The sequence below is a fragment of the Arvicola amphibius genome, chromosome 2 (assembly GCF_903992535.2).
Source record: "Arvicola amphibius chromosome 2, mArvAmp1.2, whole genome shotgun sequence".
NCBI lineage: Eukaryota > Metazoa > Chordata > Mammalia > Rodentia > Cricetidae > Arvicola > Arvicola amphibius.
This window is the reverse complement of record NC_052048.2, coordinates 120,555,787-120,573,236: the sequence shown is the minus strand read 5'-3', so window position 1 is coordinate 120,573,236 and position 17,450 is coordinate 120,555,787. Positions and strand designations below refer to the sequence as shown.

The following is a 17,450-nucleotide window of genomic DNA, read 5'->3' as shown; positions in this document are numbered from 1 at the left end:
AAGGCAGTATGTGAACTGGGAAGCTCAGGAAATGCAATCCATTTCCATAGTTTTGAAGACTAGACTTGTGGGTGTCAGTCTGAGGGGGAAGGCTACAGTCTGAGGGGGAAGGCTACAGTCTGAGGGGGAAGGCTACAGTCTGAGGGGGAAGGCTACAGTCTGAGGGGGAAGGCTGCAGGCTTAGGTGTCAGTTGTCAACCATTAGTGGTCTAAGGAGTTACCCTGCTCTATTCAAATGCTGCCCCGCCTCCACATAGAGACTATTCTACAACATCATAGTTTGCCTTATTTTCCTCTCAACAGTTTCCATCTAAATTCCTAAGTGCCTTGCCTAGAAATGGAGCTCCGGTTCCACAGAGTTCCCTGCATCCTCCACTGCTCCCTTGCGAAATTGTGCCTAGTGCTTAGCGGGTCCTTGTGAGGTTGTTTCTAGAATGAATGAGGGGAAGGGGTGCAGAGTGGCCTGAAGCCACTCCCTGCTTATACACTACTTCCTTTCTCTGAGTATCTTTGAGAACTGGTACCCCCTCTTTTCGGGTGCCTTTATGACTGAAGAACGACAATTTGAGTTGCTTCATGGAACAGCGCCACGTTATCTCACAGATTGTTTTAGGCTTCCCAGTTATTTATGGGTCTCGTCAGGCAATCTTACAGATTTTTATGCTTCTTTTTTATTTTTTTTTTTGGTTTTTCGAGACAGGGTTTCTCTGTGGCTTTGGAGCCTGTCCTGGAACTAGCTCTTGTAGACTAGGCTGGTCTCGAACTCACAGAGATCTGCCTACCTCTGCCTCCCGAGTGCTGGGATTAAAGGCGTGCGCCACCACCGCCCGGTTTATGCTTATTTCTTATCACCAAAAATCCACCATAGACTCAAGACAATATTCGATTTTAGAAAACATACTGATTGCAATTTCTCCCTTGTCAGTTTCTCTCTAGTGCCTGAATGCAGGACTCAAGCAGCACAGATCTTGGGGCAGGTCGTACCTCCAAGGACTTCTAGAGCAGCCCCATGGCAACTGTCCACTCGCAGCCAAGCAGCCTGACCCTCAGACTCCCACTTGACAGACAAGCTACCTTTGGGGCTCTCTTTGTCACTTTTAGCCATCTGTAGCCCTAGCAAGAAGGACATTTTCATGACCATTTTGTACATCTGTGGGTTTTTCTTTTTTGTTATTTTGTAAATACAGCTCAGGAATGACAGGCTGTGATTAGTCCTCTGCTGAGCCTGGTTGCAGACCCTACTGGGGATCATTTTTGTTTGGAACTGTAAAGAGTCTTGCTGTTTGTCTCAACCCATGACATTTTACTATGATAACCTAATAATAGCTTGCAATCTATGAGAGACCATGTCCCAGAGCCTCCCTGGACTCCAGAGCAGGGAAAGAAAAGAAGACAAGTTTAATGCAATTTTCTCTTTGCAAATAATAGAGCCCAACTCAGCCATCCTCTTTTTTTGTGCATGACATATAGGATTTATATTTGCTGAGCTTAATAAAGGCTATCGAATATGGTCACTCACCAATTTAAGCATCTTTGGGATCCTGTGCTGGAAAAGGTATCTACATCATGTACGTCACTTTGTGGATTTAGTTTTTAGAATGAAGCAGAGTATATAAATAAGTAATACCAAGCTTATGCTTCATTCCCAAGAAGAGGCAGAATGGAGGGTCAGTGTGCTAGGGAGCCAAGATGGTATCCAGCTGGCATTGCACATAAATGCCAAGCACCACGGCATTTATACCATGCATCATTCCAGACATATCAACTTTCTTTTATACCCACATGCAAGATTTACCTTCCAAATTCAGTGAGCATTGTATTTTCCCTCTTTCTAAAAATACCAGTGAGCCTAAATTCCTTCTGTTGCTCACACTGTGCCCATGACACAATAATAAAATGACATCTTCCTATAGCCTAATGTTTCTTCTTGTGAGTTTGGCAGGATAGAATTCTTTGTGCAGGGCAAAATGCCAATGCTTCCTGACGAATAGGTCCTGGTTTCTGTATTCTCTCCCTAATGGTTGGGATGGATTCGTATTGATCAGAGGACAAAAAGGATGGCACCTTGGAGCCCTGAGGAGAATGAAAAGCTGAATCAATGACACTGGGCTTTTTGAAACTGTGTTATGATCAACAATTGAAATGGTCAAAGACATTCACACTTTTAGAAAGTTAAACAAGGGGGATTTATCTAAGATTCCTCAGTGTTGATTCTAAGTACCACTGTGTAAGTTTTTCTCCTAGTAAACAATAATGTGTGAATTAATAGTATTTTGGGGTAGAAGGTGTTTGGAAATATTTGGGATTGTTTTTAAGGCGTTCAAATCTACAAAGGCACAAAGCAATAGAAATGGACAAACCCCACACAGAGTTGCAAGATGTCTGGTGAAAAGAATTTTAAAACATCTTTAAAAGTTTATAATAACTTCTGCCCTTCTGTATTATAAGAGGAAATATGATCACAATAAAATGGAGAACACACATTTTTATATTGAAATTTTTTTCACTGGTAACTCACAAAAGACGGAACTATAGAGTCAGGAACTGTGTGAGGGATTGCTTAAGGCTGAAGAATGAAATTATGATTATCTTAAAACCATCAGGGATCTTATGGGGATTATTTAACACCCTAAAATAGGATCAGAATGATGACAGCATAACCCAGTGACTGCACTAAACAGCGACCATTCTTCAAATGTGTGAATTGTGTGGCTTGTAAGTAGTGCCTCAGAGAAGTGTGCAAATTTTAAGATGGGCCTGAATTGAGGAGAACAGAGAAGTGGTCTTTGAGATTTTTCATTATCTCATCTTCAAATATAAAGATGAAGAAATGAAAATCAACCAGAGTACTATTCTTCGTCCTTTGTCACTGGCCTGCAAGCTTGTTGAACTTTGTGGTGCCAAAGGGACTGATGCCTTTAATCTACATGATGCTTGCTTCTTGTGACACATACCCAAGATAAAAAGAGGTAGAGATTTACATCACTCGCAATACATAAGCATAACAGTATCTCAAGCACAAGAAGACATGCATCCATGGATCTGTGTGCACACCCACTTAGCATCTCATTTCTGCCGGTGTCCTGGCTTTGACTGGCAGAGAGTGTGTTAAGTCTCAGATAAGATAGACTCACATATTTTTAGCTCCTCACTCTTACCCTGTGATTCTAACGAGGCTGCGTGAAATTGGCTGGTGTGCAATTGGGGCTTTAATCCAAAGCCTCTGCAAGGCTTCAGGCTGGGCACGACATATGCGGAGTAGCTCTGCTCCCTGGGCAGCCGACAACATCGCTGTCTTCCTGGTCACGACCCAGCCTTGTGTTTGATAGTTTTGCAGGTAGTTTTGCAAAATTGGGAAAAATAAGTTCAGGAACTTCTAACGGAAAACTTGAAAGTTCTCTTGAAAAAACATGTAATGAGAAGAAAGAATCAAAGCTGCAAGAGTTTGAAAATGAATCTCCCAGGTTCTTACATGTGTCTTGAGCTCCTTGCACTGTCTCTCTTGTGGCATGTTTTACTCCAGAGCAAAGGCAGCTGTGGTGTTGGTAACAGAACAATTCTTATGAAATCTGGTACCCAACCTTCCTTTGTTCTTGTAAGTTTCTTTCAGCTCTAGTTACATCACCTAACTGTGGGCGACGGTGCTGGTACTTAGCCTCCAGATGGCTCCTGCCTGCCACCAAGAGTGACTAGTGCTGCCCGGGGCAGCCTCTCTGGCACTGTCTCTGGGTGGCCTTGCCTCCAGCCTGACTGTAGGTCTGCCTGTCCCATTTTAGCTGTTCTGACCTTTCTTGGTAGTAAAGAAACTGGCTGTCTAAAGTTAGAGTATCAGGAGACTAAACATTCCTGCCCCGAGGCAGCCTTTTAGAGGAGCTGACACCATAGGCACTGGAGAATGTAGGCTGTGGGCAGACCATTAGGGATGATATGAAATGTTTATCATCTAACTAGATATGCACACACACTGCAGAGTGGCTCTCCTTAAATACAGTGGGTGTCTAACTTGAGGGGTCAGTGTCCCAAGGCTCACAGTTACAGGAGACAAAGGCAGAAGGGCTGTCCACTTACCAAAACCCCAGCATACTATATCAGGGGAGACCTATGATTTGTATAGTTATCCATGCTTTGACAGGTTTAGGGAAAAATACCCCAGGAGGGCTAAACTTTTTAACCAGCAGATTCAATGAGAAGAATAAAAGAGATAGAACATTTCTCTTTAGGTAGCTTTGCCTGACCCAAAAGACAGGTGAATCTCACAACAGTTCTGTGAGAGATATTTTCAGTTGTTCCCCTGGTGGATATCTTCATATGTGTGTGTGTGTGTGTGTGTGTACGCATGTGGATTCACATGCGTACACACACATGCATATGGAGGCCTAAGGTTGACATCAGAAGTCTTCCTCAGTAGCTCTCTGTCTTATTCATTGAGTCAGGGTCTCTCACTGAACCCCGAGATTGCTGATTAGTCTCGTCTAGCTGGCCCGCCTTCTCCAGGAGTCTCTTGTCTCCACATTCTGAATGCGGGAATTGCAGCTATCCTAATCTTCCCCTTCATATTTCCCAGACACGCACTTCGATTGCTGAATCATGTCCTCATTCTAGAGAGGTTATCATTATTAATTTTGGTCAGAGTCAGGCCAAGAAAGCAAGGCATACAGACGTTAGCCAATGTGCCTCCATGGTGCTTCAGGCACGAAAGTGGAGGAGGGAGGGATGGTTTGCACTCTGATCCGCGCTCGACAGCTCATGTTCTTTTATTTCCTCTCTTTATATCTTGATCTTTAGACTGGGAGAAGGGTGAGCAACCTTTCAGAAACCGAAGTCTGTGAACTATCAACCTGTCTGTGAGCTCAGTACCAAAAACATCAAGTCTTTTTGAATGCATTGCAAGAGGAAACTGTGCCAATATGACTCCCTGCTCATCTCTTTGGTGCTCAGATGGCTGCTGATTTAGAATGGTTGGGTACAATTTCCCACTGAGAAGAGCTTTGCTTGTGTAGAGTGTTGTCCTGTCCTTTTCTGATCCAATTTCCATGGTTAAGCAAGGGACAGACTGAACATGTTTTTTTGACAAATCCTTGGTTGGACGCTCACTCTCAGTCTCCTGGAGGTTGATTTCCAAAGCTATCAGAAATGCTTTTCTTGTCTTTTGGGAGAGCATCCTGAGTCTCTCTGGGCTCTACCCACCCACACCTACACAGCCGTGTACAATGGGCAGCTTGACCTCGCATTGCAATGACAAATCTCCTTGCGCACATTCCTTAGCCATGTGTGTCTGTGCTGATGAGGAGTGTCTTGGCATTTTGTTTATCCCTAGCTGTTTCAGGGATGAATAATTCTAAAAGTTGCCAGTGAACCAAGCTTTAAAATGTTGACTTTTAAAATAATGAGTATAGGATTATAAAGGCAAGTCTTTACTAATTTCTGAAATTGTTTGAAGACTAAAGCCTACTGTCTGATTTGCATTCTAAATGGAATAACAGCCTGGGATCAAGGGTTTGCATATAACTTCAGGATGCCATGTTAGAAAAATGTAAAACGTCAAAATTGAGGCAAAGAGAAATTAATAACTCCAGGAAAATTGTAAGGCATATGGGAAAGAGTGTATATAGTACTTTAAATATATGCTCAAAATGCCATGGCAGAATAAATGACCAAGAGCTGTATTATAAATCCAGAAATTCCATCCATCCGAACTTTAAGTGTAGACAAATAATTTATTCTCTTAGCCTGGTGAATCATGAAATCCTTGGTGTCCACTCTCTTGTGGAGCTGACTTTAGAAAGAGCCACCACCCTCTTCACCTGTAGATATGGTACCTCATACATTTCCAGGGTGACACTGAGATTTGCAGCTCCTGGAGATAGTAGTATGACTTCTGCCACATGCAAGCTATTTTAAAGCCCACTGAGAACCAAAGCAACGTGATGTGGAAAGTGATAAGATACTCACTACTTAAATATAATATAGGATGTGTTAGTTCTGAGAGCTATTCAAAACTAGGAAATTAAAACTGAGATATAAACCATTAATGAGTAATTTTTGTTGTAAAAATATCACAAAGACAGTATGTTTGCTAGCATGGAGGAAAACAATGAACAAGCTCACGTTGAAGGAGCAGGAGCTAAGGGACAAAATACACAAATTACACAAACCGAACTTGCAAGGGAGCAACATGATATTACTAAAAAATGTAAATAATAGGCAATGGGAGTACAGTGCACACATCTAACACATGCTTGGAGCTTTGTGGTCAGCTGCAAAATTTCCTCTCCTGCTCATAACTTTTTCCAATTGTTATCATTTTCTGATGACCTCCAATGCTTTTGACATTGTTCAGACTTGATTGTGGCATTAATTCTGAGATGATTAATTCCTGTTTCATATGTTAGGGTTCAGAATGTATTATCCAATCCTCTAATCAATTCTATTTGAACTGCCATGTGGTATTACTGTCCACTCTTCAGGCATGAGAACTCAGGCACAGAGAGTCAAGAAGACTCTTAGACCCACGCTGCGAATAACAGGACAGAGACCTGAACTGCAGCCCTAGTGCACCTTGGCACTGCAGAAAGAGAGTGGGGTGGACAGTCAGTAGAAAAAGTCCGAGGGTATTATAATTCAAAAATGATATAAGCTCCTTCCAAAATAAGAGCTTTCATTTGGAAATTTTTCTATATACAAACTGTAAAAAAAGCTCAAAAAACATCTAGAATTGTGTTTCGTGTCTTAAAACCTCCAAAGGGAAATAATTCCTACATGATTTATTTCAAAGGATAGTCAGAACACCAAAGGAAACAGAAAACCTTACACTGCCAGAGGCTGAGAGGCAGCCTAGAATACTCAGGCTTTAAAATTTTCTGGTCTGGAGTGAGCAGCTGGCAAAGGCAAGCTCGAGCGGGAAGCGGGCAAGCATCAGGTACGGACCAGCTGATGGAGGGGGCAGCAGGCAAGCATCAGGTATGGACCAGTTGATCGAGGGGCAGCAGGCAAGCATCAAGTACAGACCAGTTGATATAATGCAGAAAAACCAAGGCCGGACTTTGGGGATGGTGAGCAAAAGTACCTGCAACTACAGAATCCCTAAGAGGTTTCCATGTAACAGCAGAAGAATGTTTTCTTCTGTCTGAATCCAATGTAAAGAAGAGGTAAAGGAAAGCCTATATCTAGAATCCAGAATACAAAGCAGACGGTCTTGGTCCCACAGACAGGACTTATCCCGGTGAATTACCGTGAGTAGAAATAAAGTTCCAACCAGAGAAGGCCTTTCCTTTTCAACAGGCTGATTTCCGAGTGCTAGTTGTCATGTATGCTTTTTGAATCTGAGCTTTCTTTCCCACAGAAACAGTGGGTGTGATAGTTTTGGACTAGGGGAGATAATACAGTATACTTAAAAACTTAAAAGTTCTGGCCTGAGTTCTGGGTCTTAGGAACAAGAATCATAGAAGAGAATAGAAGAAGCAGAGGCAAAGGTTTGTCTTGTTCTTCAACACAGTTCCCAAGATACACAAAAGTATGAGGAGAAAAAATGTTTCTCCTTTGAGGTCCTCCGTGCCTTCAGCTTCCCTTTACTCTACGCACAGCAAGGGCCTTCTCAGATCTGCCTTATTCCTCAGGAGCCAGCCAGGCTTTGAAAATAACCTTTATTTGTCTTCCGCAATAATCAGAAATGCTTAGCAGTCTCTAGAGTGCTTTAGGAAGAGTCTGATTGAGTCCATTAACACTAATGGGTAGAAGACTGGTTTGCCCATTCATGTGTGTGTGTGTGTGTGTGTGTGTGTGTGTGTGGTGTGGTATGATACTGAAACACACACAATCACGGCATGATAGAAGTAACTGGCTTTTTTTTGATTGCATGAACGTTACAGTTGGGAGAGTTAGATAATAATAATAGATAATAATAATATTAATAATAATATTCAAGAACAAAATCAAGAGGCCAGTGAGATGCATTAGTAGGTAAATGTGTGAATGAAACCACCAAGATTGATGACCTAAGATCGATCCCTCGGACTCACATTATGAAAGGAGAAAACAGACTCCCACAAGCTATACATAAACACACCACACACACACACACACACACACACATGGAGAGAGAGAGACAGAGACAAGATAGAATAAATAATAACATAATGAAAAAAATAACTTTGAGCTTCATGAAGTAATAAAACTGTACAGAAAAGAAACTATGATAATACATTACATCATGTAGTCTGCTTGACACTTGGAAGGTGCCACTTAAGATTACACACAACTGTAGATGAGTAGACAGTTTTGTGCACATGAAGGGAGAGAGTGTTTGATGCCAAAAAGGGAAAGCCTGGGAAAGCAATTGATTCAGCTGTGGAGAACAAAAGCTGGGTGGTAAGCCCAAAGAACAGTGGGCAAAGAGAATAGAGGGAATGTCATGGGATGGCCAGATGATGTAAGTCTGCAGGGGAGACTGAAGCCTCTGAGGGTGATCGTAAGTGAGAAAAGGAGCCACCTGGAGACCATAAGCAGAACTTTGGTCTGATTGCTTCTTCAGAAGATCTCCAGTGAAAGCAGAGAAACAGGAGACACTTGTAGGGTCCACATAAAGAACAGTTGTAAGATGGGGGGGCAGTTATGTGAACCTGTTAATTACACGTTAGGTGGAAGGCATGCTGGAACTGAAGATGAAGGTAAACACTATGTATCCCAGCTCGGGAAGGCAGGGGCTGCTGACATACATCTATCAGGCAAGGACTGGTATATAGACTGGTATATAGATGCTGTGTATGTTATGAAATTGTCCCAGGAAATTGTGGGAGGAGAAGGGACAGGGCTGAGGACCAAGCTGTGGCTCACTCCATCAGTCCAAGATTAGAAGAGATTGTCTGGAAGCTTCTTCCTTCATCTAGGACAGTGACTTAGAAAAGGGGACTTGCTCAGAACTTCTACAACTCACAAACACTTTCAGTATCACAAACACTTTTAGTAATGTAGCAGGATACAAGATTAACTCAAAAAAATCAGTAGTCCTCCTGTACACAGATGATAAAAGGGTTAGGGAAGAAATCAGAGAATCAAAACCCTTCACAATAGCCACAAATAGCACAAAATATCTCAGAGTAACTCTAACCAAACAAGTGGAAGAGCTATATGACAAGAACTTTAAATCTTTGGAGAAAGAAATTGAAGAAGATACCAGAAAGTAGAAAGATTGCCATGCTCTTGAGTAGGTAAAAATAACATAGTAAAAATGGCAATCTTACAAAAGCAATCTACAGATTCAACGCAATGCCCATCAAAATCCTAGCAAAATTCTTCACAGACCTCGAAAAAACAATACACAACTTCACAAGGAAAAGCAAAATCTCAGGATAGCCAAAACAATCCTATACAATAAAGGAACTTCTGGAGGCATCACAATCCCTGACTTCAAACTCTACTACAGAGTTACAGTACTGAAAACAGCCTGGTATTGGCATAAAAACAGACAGGAGGATGAATGGAACTGATTCGAAGACCCAGATATTAATTTACACATCTACAAACACCTGATTTTTGACAAAGAAGCAAAATATATAAAATGGAATAAAGAAAGCATATTTAAAAAATGGTGTTGGCATAAGTGGATATCAATATGTAGAAGAATGAAAATAGACCCATATTTATCACCATGAACAAAATTCAAGTCCAAATGGATCAAAGACCTCAACATAAAGCCAGCCACACTGAACCTCATAGAAGAGAAAGTAGGAAGTACATTTGAATACATTGGCACTGGAGACCACTTCCTAAATATAACCCCAGCAGCACAGACACTGAGAGAAACAATAAATGGGACCTCCTGAAACTGAGAAGCTTCTGTAAAGCAAAGGACATGGTCAACAAGACAAAACAGCAGCCTACAGAATGGGAAAAGATCTTCACCAACCCCACATCAGAGGTCTGATCTCCAAAATATACAAAGAACTCAAAAAAACTGGTCATCAAAAGAACAAATATTTCAATAAAAAATGGAGTACAGACCTAAACAGAGAACTCTCAACAGAGGAGTCTAAAATGGCTGAAAGACACTTAAAGAAATGCTCAATTTCCTTAGTCATCAGAGAAATGCAAATCAAAACAACTGTGAGATTTCATCTTAGACCTGTAAGAATGTCCAGGATCAAAAACACTGATGAAATCTTATGTTGGAGAGAATGTGGGGTAAAGGGAACACTCCTCCATTGCTGGTGGAAATGCAAGCTGGTACAGCCTCTTTGGATATCAGTATGGTCATTTTCTCAGAAAATTAGGAAGCAACCTTCCTCAAGACCAAGGAATACCACTTTTGGGTATATACCCAAAGAATGCTTTATCATACCACAAGGACATGTGTTCAGCTATGTTCATAGCAGCATTATTTGTCATAGCCAGAACCTGGAAGCAACCTAAATTCTCCTCAACTGAAAAATGGATAAGGAAAATGTGGCACATTTATACAATGGAATACTATACAACAGAAAAAATAACAACATCTTGAAATTTGTCGGCAAATAGATGGATCTAGAAAACATCGTATTGAGTGAGATAATCCAGACCCAGAAAGATAAATATCATATCTGCTTACTCATAAGTGGTTTTTAGACATAAAGAAAACCAGCCTACAAATGACAATCTCTGATAACCTAGACAACAATGAGGACCCTAAGAGAGACATACATGGATCTAATCTATGTGAGAAGTAGAAAAAGACAAGATCTCCTGAGTAAATTTGGAACATGGGAAGGGGAGAGGAAGGGAGGGAGCAGAGAGCAAGTATAGCTCAATAAAATAAAAAAGAAAAAACCAAAAAGAGGCCTTGCTCTGCTGCCAGGTGTAGCTTTCAAGCACTAGGAAGAGTGAGAACTCTTATGAGTAGCCACCTCCTCCCCTGCCCCACCAGCACAGTAATGAGCTCTTGGCATCTGCTGGTGTGATCAGAGAAAAGCCCATTCATCTGCAAAGCCACAAACTTTCCCCTATATATTTAGAACAATTTGGTAAATGATATTTTCAAGGAGGCATGTGGGTATTCAAGCCTGCCCCAGGGCTATAAGAATCGCATGGGGAAGTTTTCAGTTGTGATATGGCCATCACAGAGTCTAAGTATCAGAGAAAGCAATTCATCAGACAGTAGGCAGTAACCCTTCAGATTTAGAAGTGTCAAGACATCAGCTGGGTCTACAGTCAGTGCTGACTAAGAGCAGGTTGACATGGAGAACATTCATTTTACTTTTGTCTTAATTTTGTCCACTTGTAGCAATCAAGTGTTGTGTTCCAGAAACAATAGCATCATTTCCTCCCTTTTAGGTGTCTGGGATACAATAAAACAGATGTGAGAATCAATGTGATGAATACAGCCAAATGGTATAGTCATTTAGCATCTTTAATTACATAGCTTTGGGGGGTAAGGAGATTCCATATGCACACACATGCACACAAACAAATATACATGTATATATGTGTGTGTGGTGTGGGTATAGACATACACACATATATTCTGAAACTTCCTGTGAATATCTTATTTAGGGAGAACGATGTAAGTCAATATTGTAATAAATCATAGGCAATTTCACTATACTACAACAAAGAAGGCTGCGTCCCAATGGGAAGCATTTCTGGCAGAGCAGAAAAACCATTACAACAGCTAATGGTTTTGTTGTATTCTTTTAATAAGGAGTCAATTGCCGTGTTCTATTTTTCTTTTTTGGTATGAAGTGTGGTTGAAGTTTATCAAAGCCACAGGTAAGCCAGCGGTGCTATGGTCCCTCCTCTCTTTTGGCTGGCGGCTGGTCTCAGAACTATGAAAAGCTTCCTATCATAGATGGAGATTAACAAAGCGATTTAAGACTGGACAATGCGAAGTGAGTGAGTGAGAGACTTTTGAACACTCAGCGCTAAATTGATCAAATCCTTCCTTTCAAGGCTCAGGGATCTATGTGGAAGAGGAGGTAGAAAGATATAAGAGCCAGAGGTGGTGGATGACGCCAAGTTGAAGGACCTTCCAGACAGAACAGGACTGATACATAGGAGAACTCACAGAGACTGTGCCAGCACACACAGGACCCGCACAGGTTCCAACCAGACAAATTCCCAGCACAGAGGAAGGGGAAGGTGACAAAGAGCCCCAACCCTATCCAAGAAGGTATTTGGCACTGATACCTGCTGGGAATAAAAAAACCATTTGTTTTTTTTTTGTTTTTTTTTTTTTTTCAAAGGAGTGTCACTGGGTATATCTTCCACACTCCAGGTCATGCCCCATGCCAGGGAGTAGCTGGCCAACATGAAATGAACTCAAAGGTGTGTGTGTGTGTGTGTGTGTGTGTGTGTGTGTGTGTGTGTGTGTGTGTGTGGTGTGCTTTCTAGTTTAGGGGAGTCTCATCAGTCATCCTTTACCTGGCACTGAGGTCCCGAGAGCGACAAACACGACTGCAGTCACGGAGTCTTTCAGGCCAATGGTGCAGCCAAAGTGGGAAGCCAGATCTCCGATGAAGGCTGTCAGGAGGCCAATCATGAGGATGGAGACAATGAAGCAGGCCCAGCCATTCCAGTATTCTGTAGGGGGCACGAAGGCAAACAGGACCTTCCAGAACACTGTGAGAAAGTGCATCACGTAATCAAAACAGGAGGGCAGCTTCTCCTCCCCACATTCATCATCGTCGTCATCTTCCCCTAGGAAAGAAAATAAAGCAAAACATATTTCATTAAGACCCAGCTTCTAGGGATTTCTTCCATTCCCTTCATCTCCTTCTAGATGGTTGTCACGCTCCTCTGAGCGACAGGAGGCCATCAGAGGTCACTGAAGCTTAGGGCTTTCTAAAAGTCAGCCATCATGACGCAATTATTGGTTGTGGTATTCCGAAACCATTTCCCTGTGGCTGGGTGGTCAGGGGTAAAAGCTCACACAATCAATACACCCTCCATGCTGCTCACATTACCTCCCAGTGGAATTTGCCATCAGGACAATGAAAAAGATGTCTTGCCAACCTGGAAAGCTGAGAGAGAAGGCTTTCTGGAAGTTTGGACAAAGTTCTACGAGGGTTTTCTCTTTGAGCTTAAAGTCTAATTGAAGACTGACAGTCGTGTGACTTCTATGATGTGGCATTCAGTCAAGGACCCCAAGTGCAGCTTTGGGCCTTTTCTTCCATTCTAGATTCACCTCCCTTAATTATTTCCAGCCCTGTCTTAGCCTACTACTATTATTGGCATTTTAAAATCATCATCACATTTTCTGGCTTCATATTCTCACCCCTCCATCGTTCCCCTCCACCCATCAGTTAAAATGCCTCTCACCCCTCTTCTGGCTGCCATAGTTCCACATACTCAGAACTTTGGATGAACAGTTCTTGGTGAGTTCCCTGAGCAACGGCACTTTGGAATGTACTAGAAATGCAAATTCTCAATTCATTGAATGTGACAAGAAATGTGGGCTCGGATAAACCCCCCTTGTGAGTTGACTGCTTATTCAACTTTGAAAGCTGCTGCCTTATCTAAAATTAGGCCTGTTCAGTGTCCTCTCTTCTCCACTTGACATGAGCTTTTTATACATTTTGTCTCTCTAGTATTTGGTTATCATTTCTATCACTTAGATAACTATTTCATATCCCTGGCATTCGGTACCATCTCCATCACTTACATGACTAAGTAGCTGCCAACTGAAAGAATGCGTGCATGCATTTCTACTGATTTTACCTCACTATGGAATTATGTAATATATGTATGTAGATCACAAGTACTCCAGTTAAATCACATTTGGACACACATATAAATGCAGGAGACCTGCTAGTTAAAAAGGCCAGGAAGTTAATAACAATACCCTAAGAAATAGTTCATATAGGTGACATAAGATTAGTGTAAAAATAATACATATTAAGTAAAAATAATCCCCATTCATGTGTTTTCAAATTGTGATAGTCAATGTCACCTTTCTCAGAGTGATTAAAAAATACATGTTCATGAGTTTGGGGACGATTTTTAAAAGAAGCTTCTCTTTGAACATTTTCTTTACTTTCTCCAGCATCATGTGGAATTAACTTTGTTCCAACTAATGTGGTCGACAGCAGGTGGGGCTGGCAGCTCTCTAGCTGATTGTATGGTATGAGAATGCCAACACCAAGAAAACGCCTGTACTCTTTGTGTGACATAGTCCAGGGTAACGCCATCTGGGACAAAAAGAAGTGTGGGAACCCCCTTAAGCACACTCCGACTTGGAGCAGAGAGTGAGTGGCATGAAACTTGCAAAGCCAGATTGCCTGGGTTTCTCCTGACCATACAGGATTAGCAAGAAAGTGATGAGCTGCTCTTCCACAAGCACATGGCTGCAGTTATTACATAAAGAGTTTGATTGTAGAAAATGTAGCCTTGTTTTTGAGGCTTTGGGAGGTAGCCAATAAACTATTAGGAGAATGCTCCCATAAACGTACAGAATCACCTTTGGGGACTGCACAGGAGAAGAACTTGAGTCAAGTGAATTGAGAGAAAATTCTGGGAGTGAAAAAGCATTGTTGACCTCCCCGGTTCATACTGTAGGAGTGAGAACATATTTTTAGCAGCCTTTTCTGAAAGAAACTGCTTTTTAAATAAAAGCATCTGAAATGGATTACACTCTACTCCTCCCTCCAATCAGTGCTTCGAAGCCCTAACCCCCAACCCCTAGAACGCGATCTTATTGAGAGATAATGCCTTTGATCAGCAATGTTAGATGATGCACCAGAAAGACATTGAATCTGGGCATGGTGGCACAGTCCCGATGTTCATTCTTTGAGAGGCAGAGGCAGGAGTCAGAGTTTGAGGACAGCTGAGCTACACAGTGAGACCTTATGACAAGTACATGTATATGTGTAAGCCAAGGGACTGTTTGGGAGAACCAAACCGACTCACACCTTGATGCACAGAGAACAAATTTCTTCTGTTTAAGCATCAATTGTGGCAGTTTATTATGGCAGCTTTGGTCAACCAGCAGCAACTCTTCGGAATCCTCCTATTGTCACCTCTTAAAGTCCGGGCACAAATATCAGCATATCACACTGTAGCCACAACTATGCACTAATGCTGCATGCCACTTAAAAACAAACACTGCACATGCATTTAGGAAATTTCCCTGCTTCTTTACTTCTTTATCCTTTCTCTCATTACCACTCCCACTTCTCTTTACCCTGCTTTTGCTCCAGATAAAACTGCGATTCAGTTTTGATTGTTAATCTTAAGGTGTGAGGGAGACAAGAGCCATGTTAGTTTTGTGCCTGACTTGTCCTTCCCACTTTCTGTAAGCATGTCCTCCTGTGAGTTCTACAAAAGCACTAGAATTTCTGGTTATATTTTTTTGTATCAGACCATTCTCTTAACTTCCATATTTTAGGGCACTTTATAATTTCTCAGGATATATGACGAAAATGTTTTGTCAACATTGAATTTCTATCAATCATCCACAGTAGCAAAGAACATTCTGCCTCTGCAAAGTTATTTATTTTGGGAATGATTAAGTCTCAAAGTTTAAAGATGAACCAGAAAGCAAAGAATGAAACTTCTCAAGAGAAATGACACATGCAAATCAGGAGTAGATATTATTTTTATTTTGAAAGTGGAAATAATAACACCTTTCCCAGGAGGGCTGTTCAGGGGAATAATTAGACAAATTGTATCAGGTTCCTGAGGATGCTTCAAGCTAATAATTATCATGTTGCTTATTAGTATATCCTTCTACTGAGGTATACAGCTGTGTTTTCCCACCATTATTTCATGGCACAGTTAACATGCTGTTTCCTAAAAATTTTAAAACAAAATAGCAGAAAGCACAGGGTGTAGTGGTGCACTCCTTTAATCTCAGGAAGCAGAGGCAGGTGGATCTCTGTGAGTTTGAGGCCTAGCTGGAGCTATGTAAACAAGACACTGTCTCAAAAACAAAAACCAAAGCATAAAGTATGTACGTGTGTGTGTGTGTGTGTGTGAGAGAGAGAGAGAGAGAGAGAGAGAGAGAGAGAGAGAGACAGAGACAGAGAGAGACAGAGACAGAGACACAGAGAGAATATTACCTAGCCTTCCAGTATTATAGAGAATCTTAAATATTGTCATGTTTGAATCTGATGGAAAATCCGCATGTATCATGTATCATGTAACATTTTAAATTAAAATTGTATGTTCATTTTTTCCCCTGGGGTCTCACTGAACTTTATAAATTTTAAGGATTAGCTGACAAGTCACATAATGATTAAAAATGACCACTGGCTGCCATGCATGCTGCACGATTATCCTGTCTTGGGGAAGGACAAGCGAGTGTTAAGAGTGTCCATCACCAGCTGGACTATCCTTAAGAGTGTTTTTCACGAAGAGCAATGGAGCATTAACCCTCTTCTCGATAACTTGGGAGCATCTTTTATTCCACAGCAGGAAGGACAGCCATCTGCTGGCTCTGTAGCCTGTCAGTGCAGGCTTGCCTGGGGCTGCACATCCCTTCACATCCCTCCTCTGGGCTGGCATGGAGATAGACAAGTTGGTGGGTTTGCTTTTATAGTCTCTCAGTTAAATCCCTCTTATCGCGGAATCCTTCTTTTAGGCTTTATAGATTCCACTAATGGAAAGATAAACAATCTGTGTCCCATTAATCCCTCCTGGAGCCTTAGAAGAAATGGCTTTCCTGATACACGTTGGCCTCCATAAATATAGCAATAAAAATAGCCAAATTATTAAATGTGCAGGTAGTGGAGACGGCTTCACTTCAACTCCCCTGGAGCACAGAACAAGGGTATCATCGGCTCATTGGGCCATGGCAGCTGGGCACGAGGTTTGCCACCAGCTGATACCTTATCTTCTACAGTAAGCACATGTTTGTTGACATCCCTCCATAAACATGGGCCTCAAGGAGTGCGTTGGGAACCAGAAAAAGAAGCTGCCGGGATGAGCTGCACTTGAGTCGGAAATATTGCAGACCAATTTCTGTTTCTTGGGAAGACACTTGTATTTCCCAAGCTTCAGATCCACGTCTGTCAAATGAGTTTGCTAACTGCCACATCACGGTGCTGCTTTGAAAACCGAGAGAGGAAAGATCTGGGTCCTCGGTAAAAGCACGGGTCCTTCACAGACCTGTGCTATAGCCCAGCATTGTAGTTTGCTGACGGGAAGGCAATAAATCAATCCCGCCCCAGCAGTCTGACGTCAATAATCTATGTGCAGCTCAAGCCAACCATCATACCACTATTTCCTGAAACTGATTTTTTTTAAAGAGGAGCGGAAAGAAGGGATATGAGGAGGTGCCTAGCTAGAGACAGATACCGAGCCAAAAACAAAGTCTTTTCCCATACTGACCTTATATTAACCTCACAGTAACACTTTAAGGTGGGCATCATTATTCTTATCCTATATAGGAAGAATCTCAAACTTGGGAAATTTAAATTTGTATTTTACAATAATTGTTTAGTTGGTAAGTTGGGTCAGTAGCTAAGTTGTGATTTGATTTAGCT

The 17,450-nt window shown here is 41.7% G+C and overlaps 1 protein-coding gene across 2 annotated transcripts in view; it reads right to left on the bottom strand.

Moving 5' to 3' along the window:
• Nucleotides 1–17,450, bottom strand: part of Slc8a1 (solute carrier family 8 member A1) — a 279,056-nt gene that overhangs the window by 14,920 nt on the left and 246,686 nt on the right. For both annotated transcript variants that reach the window (XM_038320402.2, XM_038320403.2), the window contains one exon: nt 12,391–12,666. In XM_038320402.2, coding sequence (XP_038176330.1) covers nt 12,391–12,666 — 276 coding nt within the window. The remainder of the gene's footprint in view (nt 1–12,390; nt 12,667–17,450) is intronic.